The sequence below is a fragment of the Tinamus guttatus genome, unplaced genomic scaffold (genome assembly GCF_059628265.1).
Source record: "Tinamus guttatus ecotype Peru unplaced genomic scaffold, ASM5962826v1 Tinamus_guttatus_pri_ptg000408l, whole genome shotgun sequence".
Taxonomy (NCBI): Eukaryota; Metazoa; Chordata; class Aves; order Tinamiformes; family Tinamidae; genus Tinamus; species Tinamus guttatus.
Window position 1 is genome coordinate 440,657 of NW_028288942.1, and position 16,897 is coordinate 457,553.

General features: G+C 41.7%; 1 protein-coding gene across 1 annotated transcript in view; it reads right to left on the minus strand.

The window, feature by feature from the left end:
- The window catches only part of TEAD4 (TEA domain transcription factor 4), a 41,016-nt gene that overhangs the window by 20,892 nt on the left and 3,227 nt on the right, over positions 1–16,897 (minus strand). Inside the window, exons 2-3 of the mRNA XM_010214025.2 lie at positions 2,112–2,176; positions 1,093–1,155 (exon numbers count right to left, since the gene is read on the minus strand). Of these exons, the coding sequence (XP_010212327.2) occupies positions 1,093–1,155; positions 2,112–2,176 (128 nt within the window). The remainder of the gene's footprint in view (positions 1–1,092; positions 1,156–2,111; positions 2,177–16,897) is intronic.

A 16,897-nucleotide genomic window follows, 5' to 3' on the forward strand; every position in this document is an offset into this window, starting at 1 on the left:
AGTCCCAACTGTTTGCTTACAGAAAAGTCCACTCCTCAAGAGGCCAAATTGAGAAATGGCCCAGATAGCCAAGAAGCAGCACCTCTAGCAACTGTCCACTGAATAGTTAGGGCTGAGCAGGTCTGTCAAGACTATAGTTATCATCCGAAGCATAATCATCCATCAGGACGAATGTGCATCACGCACAGCAGGAAACATGTCTTCCTCCTGATCATCTATTGGCATACCAAACAGGGAAGTTCAGTGCGCACCTTCCTTTCCTAGCTATCTTGATGACACGTAACAAGGATTGGACCTCTCATCTTGCTCACCAGGCCCTTTTAGGACAGCTCACATTCTAGCAGGGAGAACTCTCTTGTGCAATTGCACCCGTAAGCTTCATATTCTTGACATTTACATCAATTCATTCTGAGCAAATGTCAAGAGCTATGGGGTTCCTCAGCGCATTCTCCAAGCTCTTCCCATGGAAAGAAAAACACAAGGGTTTACTTAAGCAAGTGAGCAGAACTCAGACATTTTTCTTCTGATCAACCCTGGCATCTTCAAATCCAAGCCTGAATTAATCAAAGGGCAAAGTCAACTCAGCTGGCACCATTTTCCCTAAGAAGATGCCAGATGGATTTGTTACTTCCTCCCAGTGGTTACACCAACTCAGGACACTATTTCTTGCAGACAAGTCCACAGCATTACCAGTATTAGAGATGGAACTAGTGCTGCAGTAGCTGTAAGACTACCCTTTTCCTAGGCTACTACAATTGGCCAGCATTTGTAACCATAACCCCCAATCCTTCTCAAGTAAACACTCTTCCCTTATTCCCCAGAATACTCCCAGAGACTCTCAGACCTGGATGACCACAGCATCAGAGGCAAAAATAAGATACATCAAAATTAAAGGTATCATTTTTTATTCTTTAAATAGAACTGTCTCAGATGTCACAGAGCCTCAGCAATACAAATATGTGCTTTTCTTAACCAACTTACCACAGTTTGTGCTGATCTCACCCTTTACTGGGGTTACTCAAGGAATGAAAGGATGAGGGAATAGCTGACTTGGAGTGCTTGAAAGATATGTTTAAAGGATACATATCATACCTTGAGTTTGGCTTGGATCTCTCGAGCTTTTCGCCTTGCCAGGACTTGGATGTGACTAGATACCTGCATCGAAAGACAAAATCCATCTTCATTCCAGAGAGGTAGTTGGTAGCTCTTGCAGAACTAAACAACATGCCTTGGGCACCTTTAACAATAGGATTCATTTAAGGTTTTCTTTTTCTATTTTAGTTAGTTTGAGATTCCAGTGAAATGCTTCTCTGAACATGTTAACTGTCATGAAGTGAGAAGAGGAAGAAGCAGAAATGGACCATTTAAGGCCTCTTTCATTTCAAATGGCTTTATCAATCCAGAGATCTCTCTAACACTGAGGAGCCCACCCCTAAAAGTGGGAGTTGAGAGTTCTGATCTCTTCGCTCCTCAGTTTGGCCTTTTCTTAGGAGAAGAATAATCCGTATTCTTCATCTGTATAATGATACAGCGACTCTCAAAATTTCTCTGTATCTAGTCTGGGCTGAAACGCATCATAGAATTATAGAATAATTTAAGTTGGAAGGATCTATGGAGGCCATACAGTCAACACCCTACTCAAAGCAGGTCCAGATTGCTCAGGAATTTTCCAGCATTGCCTTGCCTGTCATTGCCAAATCACATAAAACTCGTTTGTACAAAGTAATTTGAAAATCAACATTGCTGTTGATTTCTTCATCATCTGGGATGAAGAATGAACCTTGCTATAGAAAGCCACAATGATGGTCACATAATGAGAAATGCTCATTAGCAGACCAGATAAATAAAACTGCACATTGCTTAAAAGCAGAAAATATTGTGTATCGTAATGCAATTGGAAGGAGTGAGTGTCGCGCTACAATCATAAAATGTGCGACTCTGCCCAGTGCTCTTACTAGCCAACTCTCTTGCTGGTTAGCCAGCACAAAAATCTCTTGAAGAAAGTCAGAAACTAAAAGCAAATGAGCAGCAAAGGGATATGTTCTCATAAGCCCTCTCTGTGTGAAGCGGCACAAAGCAACTAATGTTTACAGGGTAAGCTTGCCACTTACCTGTTTCCTTGTGCGCGTTTTCCCTGTTCTCAGCTTAATATAGCGGGCGATCAGCTCATTTCGGCCTGGAACAGAGAAATAATGTCAACACAAGTTTAGCGAGCTAAGAGTCCAGGCAAAAGATACATAATGGAACTCTCTATCATAGAGGCCAGCAGAGAGACAATGCACGTCATCATCTATTTTAGGAAGGTATTCATTCAGTTCACAAGGTAGAGGCCAGAGCTTTAGAAGCAGGACTTTTATCTGGAAGTTTTATTTCCTAACTTGCATCTGCATAGCTTAAAATTATCAGTAAAAATGGGAATTAGAGGCTTTGTTTAATACTTATGTTGCTGTGTTGTATAGAAGCTGTAAGCAAGGATCAGGACCACCAGTACACAGAACAAAGAAAGCTCCTTGCCCTAAAAGCACTCAGAATCTAACTACAGGAAAATAAACAATAAAAAACAACAGAAGTACATGCAAACAGATGGTATTTATCAGTGCTACATAACACAGTGAATGAAGTGTTTTCAGGCTCTTGTAGTTAATACAGAAAAAGATAATTTTTCAAAAGAGATATAGAGAAGGAAGCCTAGCTTTGTGGAAGGGAGCTCCCATGAACAGGAAAGTGGGGCACAGGTTGGGATAGATGAAACAGAAAGCAAAACTTGTTTGAACAGAAAACAAGTGGTACTGAAGGCTGAAAGTTTTACATCTTGATTGTAAGAAATGCCAAAGCGAGAGTAGGCCCTTTAGGGCCCAGGGAAATTAAGACAAGCAGCAATATATTCAGTGCAAGAAAGAAAGAAAGGCCAGTGAAGAGATGCAAACAGAAGATGATCATGGTGACAAATGAGGGAAATTGCAGTATCAGAACTATCAATAAAATGAGTAATGAAATATAAAGCTAAGAGGTCACCGGTAGAGAACTTGACACTGCTTGGAACAAGAGCAGAAAACTGAGGACCAGGAATTAAAATCAGAAAATAAAAAGTAGATAAGAGAAGACTGACAACTTCAACAGCAAACAGGAGAATAAAGCCTAGAGTCTGATTCACAGCTAACACTATAATACTACTGGAGAGGGTATACCAAGACATGAGGCAGACTATGCAGGTTCCATAAACTGGCTCCCATGTGCCAAGTCCGACCGGATATTCCGATTCTCTTCCCTTCCCTTGAACAGCAAGAGCATGACAGGGGAATAAACAGCAGAAACGGAAAAGCAGCAGTTGCACATGTGACCTTGAGGCTGATCTTGGAAGGCAGGAAATGTGAAAGAAAAATGAAGTTTTGTAAAAAATACACCTGTGTTGACCACACTAGCAGTGATGCGGTACCTCTGGAAGAAGCTGGAGCGGGAAGTGCAAGGTTGTGAGAAATCTTACATGTCTGCAACTGCTTACGGAATCTGGTAGGAATAGTCACAGCTCTTGTAAAATGTATTTATAACAGAGGTCTGATCTCTTTCATTTAAAAGAAATTGTTAAAAAAATATGAAATACTTAAATAGTGAATAGGGAACTTGTACATGAGAACATCACAGAAATCAAGAAAGCAAGCCCTGAAAAGAGTTTTTTTTTTTATTCAGATAGTTTAAATTTAATATTTCACAAAAGAGTTGTCACCTCCTTTTACTTTAAACCCTTATTTAACTCAACCTCTGAATAAACTGAATACAAAGAAGGACTCAGTGCTAGAGATTGATCACCCACACCTTTATAGAAGTTCTAGCAGAATCCCTAATTCCATCTGTTTCGGAAACAGAAGAATGAAAACATTTATGATGGCATTTATGCCATGTTCATGAAATGTAACCAAAGCACAGTTAAGGAGGGAAAACATTTTACAGACTCACAGAACTTAGTCTGTTCCTAAAGATACAATTACAGAAGCCCTCCTGTTCCTCTAGTAGAAGAATCAGATCCATAGCTTTGAAAAGAGGACAAACCCAGCTCCTCTATACACAAATCAAGAACTATTTCTGTGTCAGCAACACAATGCCCAGCATGTAGCACTCTGATCTCTTCAGTTCCCATATTTCCAGCATAGCACCATCACATGCGCAGGGCAGTTAGACTGGACCAGATGTTGTTATGCTACCTTCCACCTGTCTGTTTTGACAGCTCATGTAACCATTTTCACAAGCCGAGACTAATTGCTAGTAATGTTCATTTGTACCACTTTCTTTTAGGCCCAGAATAGCTCTTACAGCTTTCCAAAGCCTCTGTCCATTGGACACATATGAGATTCACAAGGTAGGAAACAACAGGAGTGATGGGAAAAAGGCATGGCTGCCATAGCTGCTGGCATAAGCCAGAGCTCAGAAGGCTTCAGTTCAACATATCTTAGAAGGGGAAATACCTCATACCTCATTCCCCATTATCTATAAAGAAGGAATGTATATACATGCACCAAGAGAAACATAGAACTCACATTGGAGCAGTAAGAGGCAAGCGGCAGTGGAAGAAAGAAAATAAGAAGCAAGGAGCAGCAGAAATAAACCTTTTTATGAGCTGCCCCCAGCCGCCTGTGCTGCCCCTTGCCTCAGCTAAAGGAACTGGGAAGGACTGAGCAAAAACAAGGGACTGAGGCTAGGAAGGGGGCAGGGTGAGAGGTGGTGGACTGAAGCTGAAGCTGGGGAAGGGAAAGAAAAGGTCTTTCCTTGGAAATAAAAGTTCAGGTTAATTGGCAAAAAATTCAACAGCGTGAAGTTCCTCAAATCAAGGCTGTTTTGCCCATTGTATCAGCCAATATTACAAGGCTCTCTCATGCCACATTCTTCACTGAAGAAGACTGAGGAGTTGGGGAATAAAGATACTGGTGGTGAAAGCAGGTGACCCAACAAAGCCATTATCACCACATTACTAAAGACAACTATGCAACTTGCCCCATCTAACAATCTCCCCAGCAGAAAGGTAATAAATTACCAAAAAAAAATGTATATATAAAACTGCAAAATAAGCAAGTCCTAAATGTCTTTTGTTTTCCTTATCAGAAATTAGATGTGTGCAGACACTAGATTGCTGTTAGGCTGTTGGTTCACAAGAAAAGCGCTTGTTTTGTTTCACCACCCAGGGTGAGCGAAAGCCGCTGCTCCCGCCGCTGGGGCACACAGAGCTGTCACACGCTGTCAGAGGGTTCATTTTTTAGGACTATGCAAAGTGCCCCTCAGTAACCTGATCATATGTTGTGTTCTTAGAATAACTCCTGTCGAGGCCTGTCATGGTCACTGGAACCTTCCAACAGTTGTGATTCTTCTGTCGAAACCACGCATTAGGTTTCATGAAGCTTTAGCCAACATACCGACGGCAGCCCAACACCCAAAAGCCCTTTATCCTCCCTGAAGCCTCCCCCTTGGAGGCACGTTATGAAAAAACAAGGAGGAGAGATCTTCGCTCTCGCTCTTTACTCTTCCTCCTAACAGACATAAATTTTCAAGGGCATCATTTCAGCTCCCACCCCTTCTCACACTGAATTGCAGAATTTTGCACTTAGCAGTTATCTGAAAGTTGCTGCTCACAGAAGGGCAGAGGATTTTTAGCTTCTGAATTCGACACTTGAGCTTACTCCAGTGTAACAGGAGAGAAGTATCTCCCTCCAAGGGGAGCAGAGGGGGAACAAGAGAAATTCCCAGGGCCATAAAAGACATTTCCAAATCCTACTTCACAGCTTCATGTTGGCTCTCTGCTAGTAATGGTATATAATACTGCTTACATGAGAGGCAGATAGAACTTCTTTTTAAGCATGGGAATTACTTTATCCTAGCACATCTGTTGAGAGAGATGGGTGGAAGAACCAAAACCTGTCTTCTAGATGGATAAGAGCTAAGCACTTGTGATTTGTGCAAAATCTTTCCAGTGGGAAACCCACATGAAAGTATCTGCTTCTTGACAGAGATTACTGCTGTCTTCCCAGAAGAAATGTAGGAACCTAGCTACGAAGTATAGCAAAGATAAGAGAACTATAGAAGCAAAAATCCAGCTGTATACAGTGAAAGATTAACTGAAGCATGGTCAATGGAGCCATCTTAGCCATTATTTCAACTTGCTTGTATAACCTCAGGGTAGCTCCCAGGACATCACTGTCTCCCAAACTTGCTATGCCTGTAGTTAACTGTCTGCTACAATTAACGTAATGAACTGCATGCAACAGACACGGCATGACAGATAAATCTAGACACAAAAGGGAAGTTACGGATGTCCAGCTGTCCACCAAATGTTAACGCTTCTCTACGCACACAAAGCAAAATTAACTGCAGAGCAAGTCTTAGATTCCTCCAGAATGACACTTGAGATGAAAGTGTGTGTTTTGCTCACGAGCGCATGGACAATACAAGCTAAATTATGATAAGGCCTGACCTGGTCCCTACTTAGCTGCACAACTTGACCTTTCATCACTCTCCTTTCACGGCTTCCTCTTCCCAGCTACCCTAAATGCCTTCCTGAGCATCACCTTTTCTACAAACAGGGAATTTGCCAAAAGCATTTTCTTTTTGTCTTTCTGCTGGCTAAACCTTTCCTCTCAGCAAAATACCTAGACACTTGTCTTTTACTGATATCTTCTTTCTTTCCTGTAATGCCATCTCTATTAGACTTTCCTTCCATCAAACACCATCTCCTCTTACCAAAACCTTGGTGAGGATCTTCTGTTAGCTTCCCTACTTCCCATGCCAGTTTTTTCCAGGCAAGAAGATAGGCCATCAACACCCGTTCCTTCTCTGGCTTGGGTTCCCTTTGTTGGCTTTTGTCTATCACTAATGCCACATCTTTCTTGATTACTTAGCATGCTTGTTTTCACCCTTAAAATTTCTTTTAGGGAACTTGTCTACGGAGCATTAAAATTTGGCTTCTCTCTCTCCTATAGTTCTTTCTTTTTCTGAAATTTGTTTCAGTTTACCACATATATCATACCGAACTGACGTTCAGCATCTCAGCTCAGGTTCTTCCACAGGCTCAATCCTTCCTTTTCAGCTCCTACTTTTACTATTAATTCCTCTATCACAGCTGAGACTATCATAGAAGTCAATAAAAATTCTACAATAACCATTTGCCTATTCATCCCCATCTCAACCTTTCCACTTCTCCCCACCCTCACTCCTCCACCATTAACCTCTGAACTTTGCTGCTTGCTCTTCACCAGCAGTCCTCACTGTGTGTCGGTACACACAAACAAAGCACACAAAGCAAAAATGCAGCATGGTGGTTTATTTTTCCCATTTATCTGGACTATATCAGTGACAAATCCATGTGGCCAGTGGTCCTGGCAACAACAGACATTCTCAAAAGCCTCACGTTGACTGTATGTCTGCATGAAAGACAACTCTCTAAACAATGTTAATAAAAACAAAGTTCACTGATCAAGCTCCTTTCAGGCTTCTAACAGTCTTTCTCCTTAAATGGCCAATTCTAAACTCAGAGAAAGGTATTCAGAATTCAATATAAGAACTTAAATACATCACTAGGACCATCATCCTGGGATCTCTTTCCATGAAATAGACCATAGAAAACCACACTGACCACTCTTATCCAGACATCTCTCCCCAGTCACAGCAGAACCACAGTGCTGAATAGTCAGTTTTGAGTCCCCTTGGTATAGTTACACATGCCAGAGAATTTCATATTAATCTGTGAGAAGTTTCATCACTCTAATCATTTACTCCATGCTCCAGTTTGCTCAGATTTAACTTTTAACTTTCCCTGCACCCACTCATGCAGTCCCTAAAAGAAGAATTTGCAAAGAACATTCAACAGAGCAAGTTCAGCTTGTACTTGATTTTTCCTGTAAACACTGGAACCCTCTCTTATAAAAATGGCCTTCTGCTGCGAAGGGTCAGATTTATTTCTCCCATTTCCACCGTGCAGCTTAAATCCATGCCTAGAAATATAAGAACGGCCATCCCCCACCATTCAGAAACTGATTTTTCTTGGTGTCCAGTTTAAGATTCATCCTGCAAAGTGTATGGAGACTACACAGCCCTTCAAGGCAACCTGTTCCAGTGCACAATTACCCTCACAACAAAAAAGCTTTTCTTCATGTTCAGATGGAATTTCCTGTGTTTTAGTTTGTGCCTATTGCCCCTTGTCCTAAAGCTGGGCACCACTGAAAATGGTCTGGACCTATTTTGTTTACACTCTTCCTGCAGATACTTACACACATTGACAAGACCCCCCAGTCTTCTCTTCTCCAGGCCTAACAGGCCCAGCTCTCTCAGCCTTTCCTCATATGAGAGGTGCTGCAGTCCATTAATCATCTTAGTAGCCCTTGACTGTATTCCTGCCAATAGTTCCATGTCTCTCATTCACTGGGGAACCCAAAACTGGATACAATATTCCAGATGCAGCCTCACCAGGACAGGCTAGAGGAGGAGGATATATAATCCTCCCCCTATATAATAATAAGAGTCTGTAGGTTTTTGGAAGCTTTTTACTGGTTCCAGTGAATGGAGATAGCTGAAACGTCACACACTACAGGTGTAGTCACGCCAACGCATTCTTCATCAGCAAAGCTACTTGAAGATATTCCTCTTTCCTCAGCTGGTCATTCCTGCCCCATGCAATACTCCAGCATCTCTTACCTGTGGCTGTACCAATTAAACTTATGGAAGAAGGGTGGTGCAAGGGGAGAGGACACATGTATCTACTTTGTAAAATGAATTACTAAAATAAATATGAAGTCTCTTCACCCTCTTAAAAAAAAATGCTTCCTTTCAGTCTATTTGTTTTTAATTGGATTGCTGATCCAGTTCCCATTTTTGCCACACTATCAACAGTATTTGGCACAACAGTAAGAACAAAGTAAGAACCAGGCCAGAACTTCTTATTCTTAAACCAGCTTTGCCTCCATAGAAGCTGTAGCCTCCTTCTTGTCCTTTCATCACTTGCCTAAAGGCAGGCAGAATTAAAGTGCCTCCTGTTTACTCCCCCAAAACACATGGGGTTGTTCATTAGAAAGATGAGCTTTTAGTAAAGTACCTCACACCATAGATTTGCAAGATCCTTCCAATAACGTGCTCTTTCATGTACACACTAAGGACTGCAGCAGAAACAGACCAGGGACCTGTTCTGGTACTTCCAGGAGCAAGACTGATGAGAATTTTCCGGGCAGTGGCTAGATTCAGTTTGGCTGAGAAACCCCACAATTATACGAAGGCAGCTGTACGAATCTTTCATATGTCAGCAAGCGTATCAGATACCACCTGAAACCACCAATGAGAATTTGCAGAGAAAGTCATGTCAGACTGCCAGCTTTCAGTCTCACAGGTCACCTATAAACAAAATCATACACACACAAGCATACTTTTACTCAGTAAGGCCCAGGCTCAGAAGAACATGATTATTCAGGGTAACACTGCAATCCCAGCCCCAGCAACAATCTATAGTTCCTGTGTGCCCAAGTCCTACATTAAGGTCCTAAACACTGGCCAAACCCTTCCTTAGGTCAGCAAAAGTTGTTGTTTTTGTTTCCATAGCTTTAATAGCTGAGGTGCTATTAGAGAGCAACTCTTAACAATCCTTCTGTGATATGACTTCAAAGAAATGCAAAAAGCTCTGGCACCTCCTCTCCTTATGACCTGCCATCAGCTACTTCTGTTGGCACCAACAGGGTACTGTTTCTTGCACATTTTGTCCCAATACTAATCTGTTTTGTGCATTTAACTAGGTGACAGGATGACCAATTACAAAAATCATGCAACCTACTATAGAAATTAGGATGGGAAGGGGTCTGTGAAATCATTCAGACACCTGCTGTATGACCAGCAGAAAACTGTGCAGTTCTCAGTGCAAGTGGCCTAGTCCAGCTTAGCTCTGTGATGAGCTGGAACTGCTTTGCTTGCTTTCTAAGATAAGGATCCAGTCCAGCTCCAGCTCACTGAAAATTATGCAGCAGCCTCAAGGAGAGCAAAAGCATATGGAGCCTGTTCTTAACTATATGAAGAAATGAAACACTGATTTTGTATGAGGAAAGGCTCCGACTTCAACCCTCTTCAGATTTTGCCATAACTCATACCATAGACATCATCATGATTACTTAATCATCTTATATCTTAATGGGAAGTTGAGCTATCTAAAAGGCGGCTACTGCTCATACAGTAGCCTAACACCTCCCCAACACCAGACCCTCGCACAGGTCAGATGGGCTCTATCCTGGCAGACACCTGCCAAGTTCCTTTGATAGAGTAATTTAGCAAGTGAAATTGGCTCAGCAAGGATTCTGCTGGAAAGCAGGGCTAACATAAGAACTGGGAGTGCAAACTGGGAAGAGGGCAGAGAAACAAAGGAATGAGAGTGAGAAATGTCCCTTTTCTCCTGCATTATCCTCTTAAATCACCTCAGCATTTCCTAAGGAAATACACCCTTGGTCTCAACACAACAGCCCTTCGGCATGGAGCCGTACACCACCCTAATATGAGCAACAACGGTTATTAAGGAAGCTATATCTTTTAAAAGATGAACATGAAGTATGGATCATTGTTGGTTATAAAATGCCATGGACATTTCTTTTAAAAAGAAAAGAAAAGAAAAGAAAAGAAAAGAAAAGAAAAGAAAAGAAAAGAAAAGAAAAGAAAAGAAAAGAAAAGAAAAGAAAAGAAAAGAGAAAAAAGAAAAAAAAAAAGGCTTTATAACTACAGTTCCTGGGTAACTGAAACCTGCCAAGCTCAAAATTTCCTTGCAGTAGCTTGTGATTATTTTCCCCCTCTCTGTCTGTTCTGGACACTGGCAGAGTTCAGTTCCAGATTCCTTAAGCACCTGTTCCCAGCACTGAGTTTACAGCACTGCCCGATGACAGAGAGTTGGGCAACCATAATTCACAAAGAGGTATGAGGGCAGAAACAAGAGGCTGACAGAACTATCTGTGCTGCCAGTGCTACCTAAAAATGCATGCAGATTCAAAGGAAACTTGTAAATATCTAAGTGCTTCAGCTTCCTTCTAGCTGAAAATTGTTATATCTAGAATAACAAGTCATTCTTCCCCAGTTGCGAGCATAAAAGATCAGGCTAGACATAAATGGCTTAAGTAGAGCTGTGCCTCTGGGGGCAGGAATGGACTAGACGATGCTGGGAGGCCCCTCTCAGGCCTGTGTACTATGATTCTGCAACTGACGATGAAAACAATAGCTGCTTGATACTTGAAGATCACCTCCAATCTCAAGCACAGTCCATCCCAGTTAACAAGACAAGCAAATGGGGCAGGAGAGCTGCATGGATGAACAAGAAGCTCCTGGCAAAACTCAAGAGAGAAGGCAGCAGTATGCAGAAGGCAACTCAAGGACAGATAAACTTGGAGGAATACAGAGATATTGCCCAAGCACTCAGGGATGAGGCAAGGAAGGCCAAGGCCCATCTGCAGTTTTATCCATCGAGGGATGTTAAGGACAGTAAGATCTTTAAATACACCAGTAACCAAAGGAAGTGGGCCTGCTGCTGACCGGGGCATGACACTGCTCGAGCAGGGGGGCTGGACTAGATGATCTCCAGAAGCCCCTTCCAACCTCAACCATTCTGCAATTCCATCTTCACACTGCAGGAATGCTTGCAATCTCCAGCCAAGGCTCAAGGCAACATCATTTTAAACCCCACAGATGCACACATTTCGCTGCAAACAGGTCCTTCCTAGTAGGTTACCACAAAAAGCACTGGTCACACTCCCAGTGCCTAGTCCACAGGCTCACATCCAGCACCTGAACAGGAGTCTGCATTTCCTGTCCACACTGCACTCTAGAGAAAAAGAATAACTCTAAGGTCATTTCAGATGGAAGAGTTGCAATGAAAACAGTGCAACTGCCTGTTCAAGAAGCTACGGAGGGAGCAGGACGGCGCCTGCACTCATTTGCGTGCGGAGACACTGAGGGAGCACCCAGAAGATGGGTCGAAAGTTCAAGGTGACAGTTAACGAGGAGCAGCTGCTGGTTCCCCACCCTTCAGCAGCAGGTGGGCCCCGGCCCCGATGGTTTCAGGCAGCTCTGCCAGTGACCAACAGACTCGTGAGACCATCTGTGCGGGTGCAAACTGCACGCAGCCTCCTTCGATTTGGCGCCCAGACCTTCATTACACAGAGACAATACAGGGTTTGTTACGGAGAAGCTCAGGAGCAACTGCTGAAAACCACCAAGCAGCTCGAGTTCTCCTGCACTCTTTTTCTCTGAATCCTGCATGAATGAAATCCTGCCTCTTCTTTTACTTGTAAGAGTGTCTTTCTCTCAGCAAGTGGTTTTCCTTTCCTTTTGGGCCAAAACTCTGAAAGCAACCAGACCCGGGAAAGTTATGTTGTCTTGCATCACTTTTGCCTAAAATACCATGCACAGATGTCTTTATGTGCAATAAAGTTTTGCTAAGCTGTATTTCACACATGCCCAGTCACTCTGTGGCATGGATTTAAAAGAAAATTGATTCATGGGATAGACTTAACCTGCTTGCGCTGCTGAAGTAAGAAAATTCCTGTTTTCCTAGAGCCAGGTCTCTGCATAATCTGTGTATTCACACTCATCAGCTGCTTCAATGTATGCAGATTCCCCCGCCTGAGAAATGTTAATACCCTCCTCTACCCAATGTTTGACTAAAGAACAGAATTAAGATAAATTCTGAGAAATTAAAGGGCTTGTGAGTCCACTGGTCTAATAAGTTACTTCACAGTACAGAAACATAGACAGTATAAAACATAATGTTAACAATTTTGAAAAATATGGAGCTATTTGCAGTGAAAATAGTATTTGGTCACCTGCTCATGCCTACTCATGTCCTCTCTGTCTTATGTACGATCATAGTATGTTTAATCTAAAATTCATCTTTCATTGACACAAAGTTCAACCCCATTAGGCTATGTTTTGTAACTGGTTTCACAGAAATATTCTCTATAGCTTTCTCTGATACAGTTTTAAAAGTCCCAAATAACGATGTTTCCCTTCTAGTTCTTATGGGAGAGAGATACTTCAGCACAGGACATCACACTGCCACGAAGCTTCTTCTGACATCCATCCTCGATTTCTTCTTTCTCTCACATTAATCCTAGTCATGCTCACATGTTCCACATAAAATAATCCCTGTCCCTCCTAAATGTTAACACCCTTCAAATATTTTTAGACTGTTAGTATCTGTCCTCCCCTGCTTTCAGTCATCCATTAGCCAAGCTATGTATATTTAGTTACTTTAATCTTTCCTCCTAAATCAGTCCCTTCAACTCCCAGATCAGTGTTAAGTCTGGAATGCTTGCTGCTCTTCTTAGAACTTACTCTGTGTTTTTGAGATCTTTCTGGTAACGTGTTTGTAAAAACCTGGCAAGAAGAGAGGCACATACGTGTTTGGTTTCAGGGAAAAGAAACCCAATCCAGCGGACATGTATTTTCATATTCCATATTTAATGTTCCCAGGAACTGAATTCAATCTGAAGCTGTAAATGAATGTGTTGTATACATAAGAGCCCAGTGGCAATTGGAAATATTTGGGTCCAAGTGTGAAGGAACTCTGTGTTTTTAAAAAAGAAAAATAACTCTAAGGCTTTTTCCTAAATCTTTCAGAAAATAACTGAAGTGTGTAACGCATAGCAGAGACAAAACAACAACAAAAAAGAACTACAAAAAGTGAAAATACTGAATAATGAAACTGAAATATAGCTTCTCAGAATGTAAGGTAGAAGAGTAACTACAGCTACAAACCATAAGGGTGGCTTAGCAAACAGGAACTCAGATGTCCTGGTGGTGTAATTTACAAAACAAAGAAGAATGAGTACCCATGCCTCATTGCGAAATATACCCTTCCCAATCAAGTCAGTCTTCCCAAATTACTGAATATTTGAAATTTAGAAACAAAGCAGAGGAAGAACATAAAGGGTTACGCCATTTTTTTCATGAAGGCAGTGCCTTGAACATGAGGAACATGCTGTGACTGCAGACATATACAAGGAAAAGCTTAACCCTACATAGCAATGTGGGCTTTAGGCCTGACAGGAGGGGGGAAAAAAAAAAAGGAATGCAGAACTACTGAAAATCATAAAGGGACTAGAGAAGATTTGTGCCAAAATAAAGAAAAAAATAGTTATCATAATGTAGAGAACATATAGGGCACAGTAAAACCATTATTTCATTTCCGTTCATTTCATTATTAAGCATGATAAAAGAATGAAGCCACAGATAGTGATATGAATATTTTTATTATTATTATTATTATTTTCTTTCCTCCTGCCCTGCAAATACCATCAGGTTTCTGACCTGCTGGGATTTTAAGAGAGGTAAATTCCTCAGTTCTCGGGAAATGCTTGCAACTTGTGCGAAAACATTTCTTTCTATGTTTGCATGGAACACACAGAAGATAACAGTTAAATTGAAATGCAGTTCAACATGAAGAGCTCCAAACTCAGCTTACAAAGAAGAATGGAAGGAAAAACTTTATAAACTCCAGCAAAAGCTTCATCTGTTGCAAAAATCCTCAGAAATCTGACTTTATAATAGTTGAAAACAAAGAACCAGAATCATATCAGGGCAAAACTGAAAGCCTAGTGAAATAAAATCTGGTTATTAAGAAATGCTGCCAATCTTAATACAAAAGTCACACCTACACCAGAAGAGGAGGGAGGAGAAAAGCCTCTCAGACTATGGGCTGATTGTCCATAAATTTAAGTTTCAATTATCTCGCAGTGCTAAATTCCCTTAAAATGGTAGAGCCAAATCTGTTACCAAACCTGTAGGACAGAGGGCTGTTCTGCAGTTCATTACATCGCAGTAGCGGAAGGGACAGTAATGCCAACGCATCTCCCTAAGAAACGTCACAGCCAAAACCCAAATTCTTCGATTGCCTGGGCCAGGCAGCTCAATGCCAAGCAAGCCCATCCTTGGCGGGTTCCCACTCCTCACAGTGAGACAGCGTAAGTTGAGATGCTAACCCAGCTACAGCAGAATATCGACACTTTGGAGGTTTGCATGTGTGTAATAGCAGCCATGCGCCTCCCCTTAAGGACAAAAAAAAGTTTAGAGAACAGAAGCAGGCAGCACATATTTTGTTCATTCAAAATTTGTTTGCTTTTCAGTTTTGCATTTAGCTGGGTATCAGAGGTTGTGGGAAACACTAAATAGCACTCTATTCCTTTGAGACGAAGACAATATTCTTCACGTTTGCCTTGTCATTTCAGAGTGGGGTGGGATGAGCTACCTCCGACATGGTAATTTTCAGCATCAGACTGACCCTTTATAGCAGCTTATTTCGTGTTGCAGCCACAAGTCTTCCTAGTTCACTGCAAAGCTTTGGGTTCACTGCAAGAGCTTCGGGTCTTAGCCAGTAGTATGGTTAAGTATGCTTCTCCTGCCATTCAACTTCTGAGTTTTGGAAGAAAACCTTTCCTGCCAGGCTCATTAGAGCCAAATCACAACGAGAGAGTATGAGCCATGGAGGTGACTACCTCCAGCTGTCTGTCCCACAGAAAAAGCCGTCTTGTCTGGAAGCCAGCTGCTAAGATACACATGCTACAGAATAGCTTTCTGACAAAAACAACCACCAATTCCAGCCTTTCTTACACAATAGTGCTGCAAACCTTGGTTCAGGAACAGCTAGATGTTTGTGCAACAGAAGGGAACACCAGACAACTAGTAGTCCCTCTATGGGCTGTCCCAACCTTTACTTCCTTGATTGTAAATCAAGACCCCACGTGTGCTTTGTTAGACTAAATCTCACTGTGCTATTTTATTTTTATTTTTCTGTCCTCACTGCTATTAGGAGTCCCTCTCTATTTAGCATCTCCATGAAAATCACATAGAGATAGTAAGATATTTCCCTTAGCTTTCTCCAGACCAGTTGCCTGACTAACACCAAACTCCGTCATTACCTTTTTGGTATAAATACTACTGATATTTCTCCCATGGAAAAATACGGTTGGAAAAACTAAAACCTGGGTTCATAAGACCACGCTCCCAGGATATTCAAGTAGGCAACACTATTAAGAAATACTTTCAAAGCCTCTTAGTGCTTATCATAAAGAAAACAACAACAACAACAAAAAACAGTAATTTAATATGCCTTGGAATCACTTTTAACATCAACAGAATTATCAGGAGAAAAGGCTCCCCTATCAAATAAGATCTATTTTTTTTTTATGCATCAAGCATCTGGTAGGCAGAGACTGCTGCAGAAGATAGCGAGGCAGCAGTGTTATATCAGGCTGCTGCCTGTGGTAATAGGGTATGTCCAGAATGAAAAAAAGCAATCAAACAAACAAGCAAAAAGGTGTACTGCACTACAGGTAGGGTAGAAATCATGTCCACTCAGCAAACTCCACACAGTAATGGGTAGTGTAATCTAAAGAGCTGTGAGCAGCAAGACTATGCTGAGGAGAACAGGCAACATGAAGTCCTATGTATAGATTGAAATGATTTTAATAAAAGATGCAGTTTTAAGCCTATTCAAGCAAAACGGTGCAAGTTCTTCATATTAACTTGGTTCTCAAATTCGGCTTGTTCAACAAGTAAAAGCTATGGAAGTATACCTAACTTTAAACGGATTACAGGTTGTCCCCCCAACAGGGATATAGCTGTATAACAGGTAATAAAGCTGTATAAATTCCACAGGTAAGAGATCTTACGACCTGAGATATGATGCCCAAAAGAACACATGTACAACACAAGACGTCACCAGGTGGGAAACAATGTCAAGGTTGTGCTTTTGTCGAAGGGCTTATACCATTCTTGGTAACACTTTTACCCCATAGTTCAGCAAGTTATTTGCAAATCAGTCAGGAGAAGGCCAAACAATCTTCCTTTTGAGGCCTGATCAACATAGAGCTTGTCCTGCTCCGTGAACTGGCTCATAAGCAGCGAG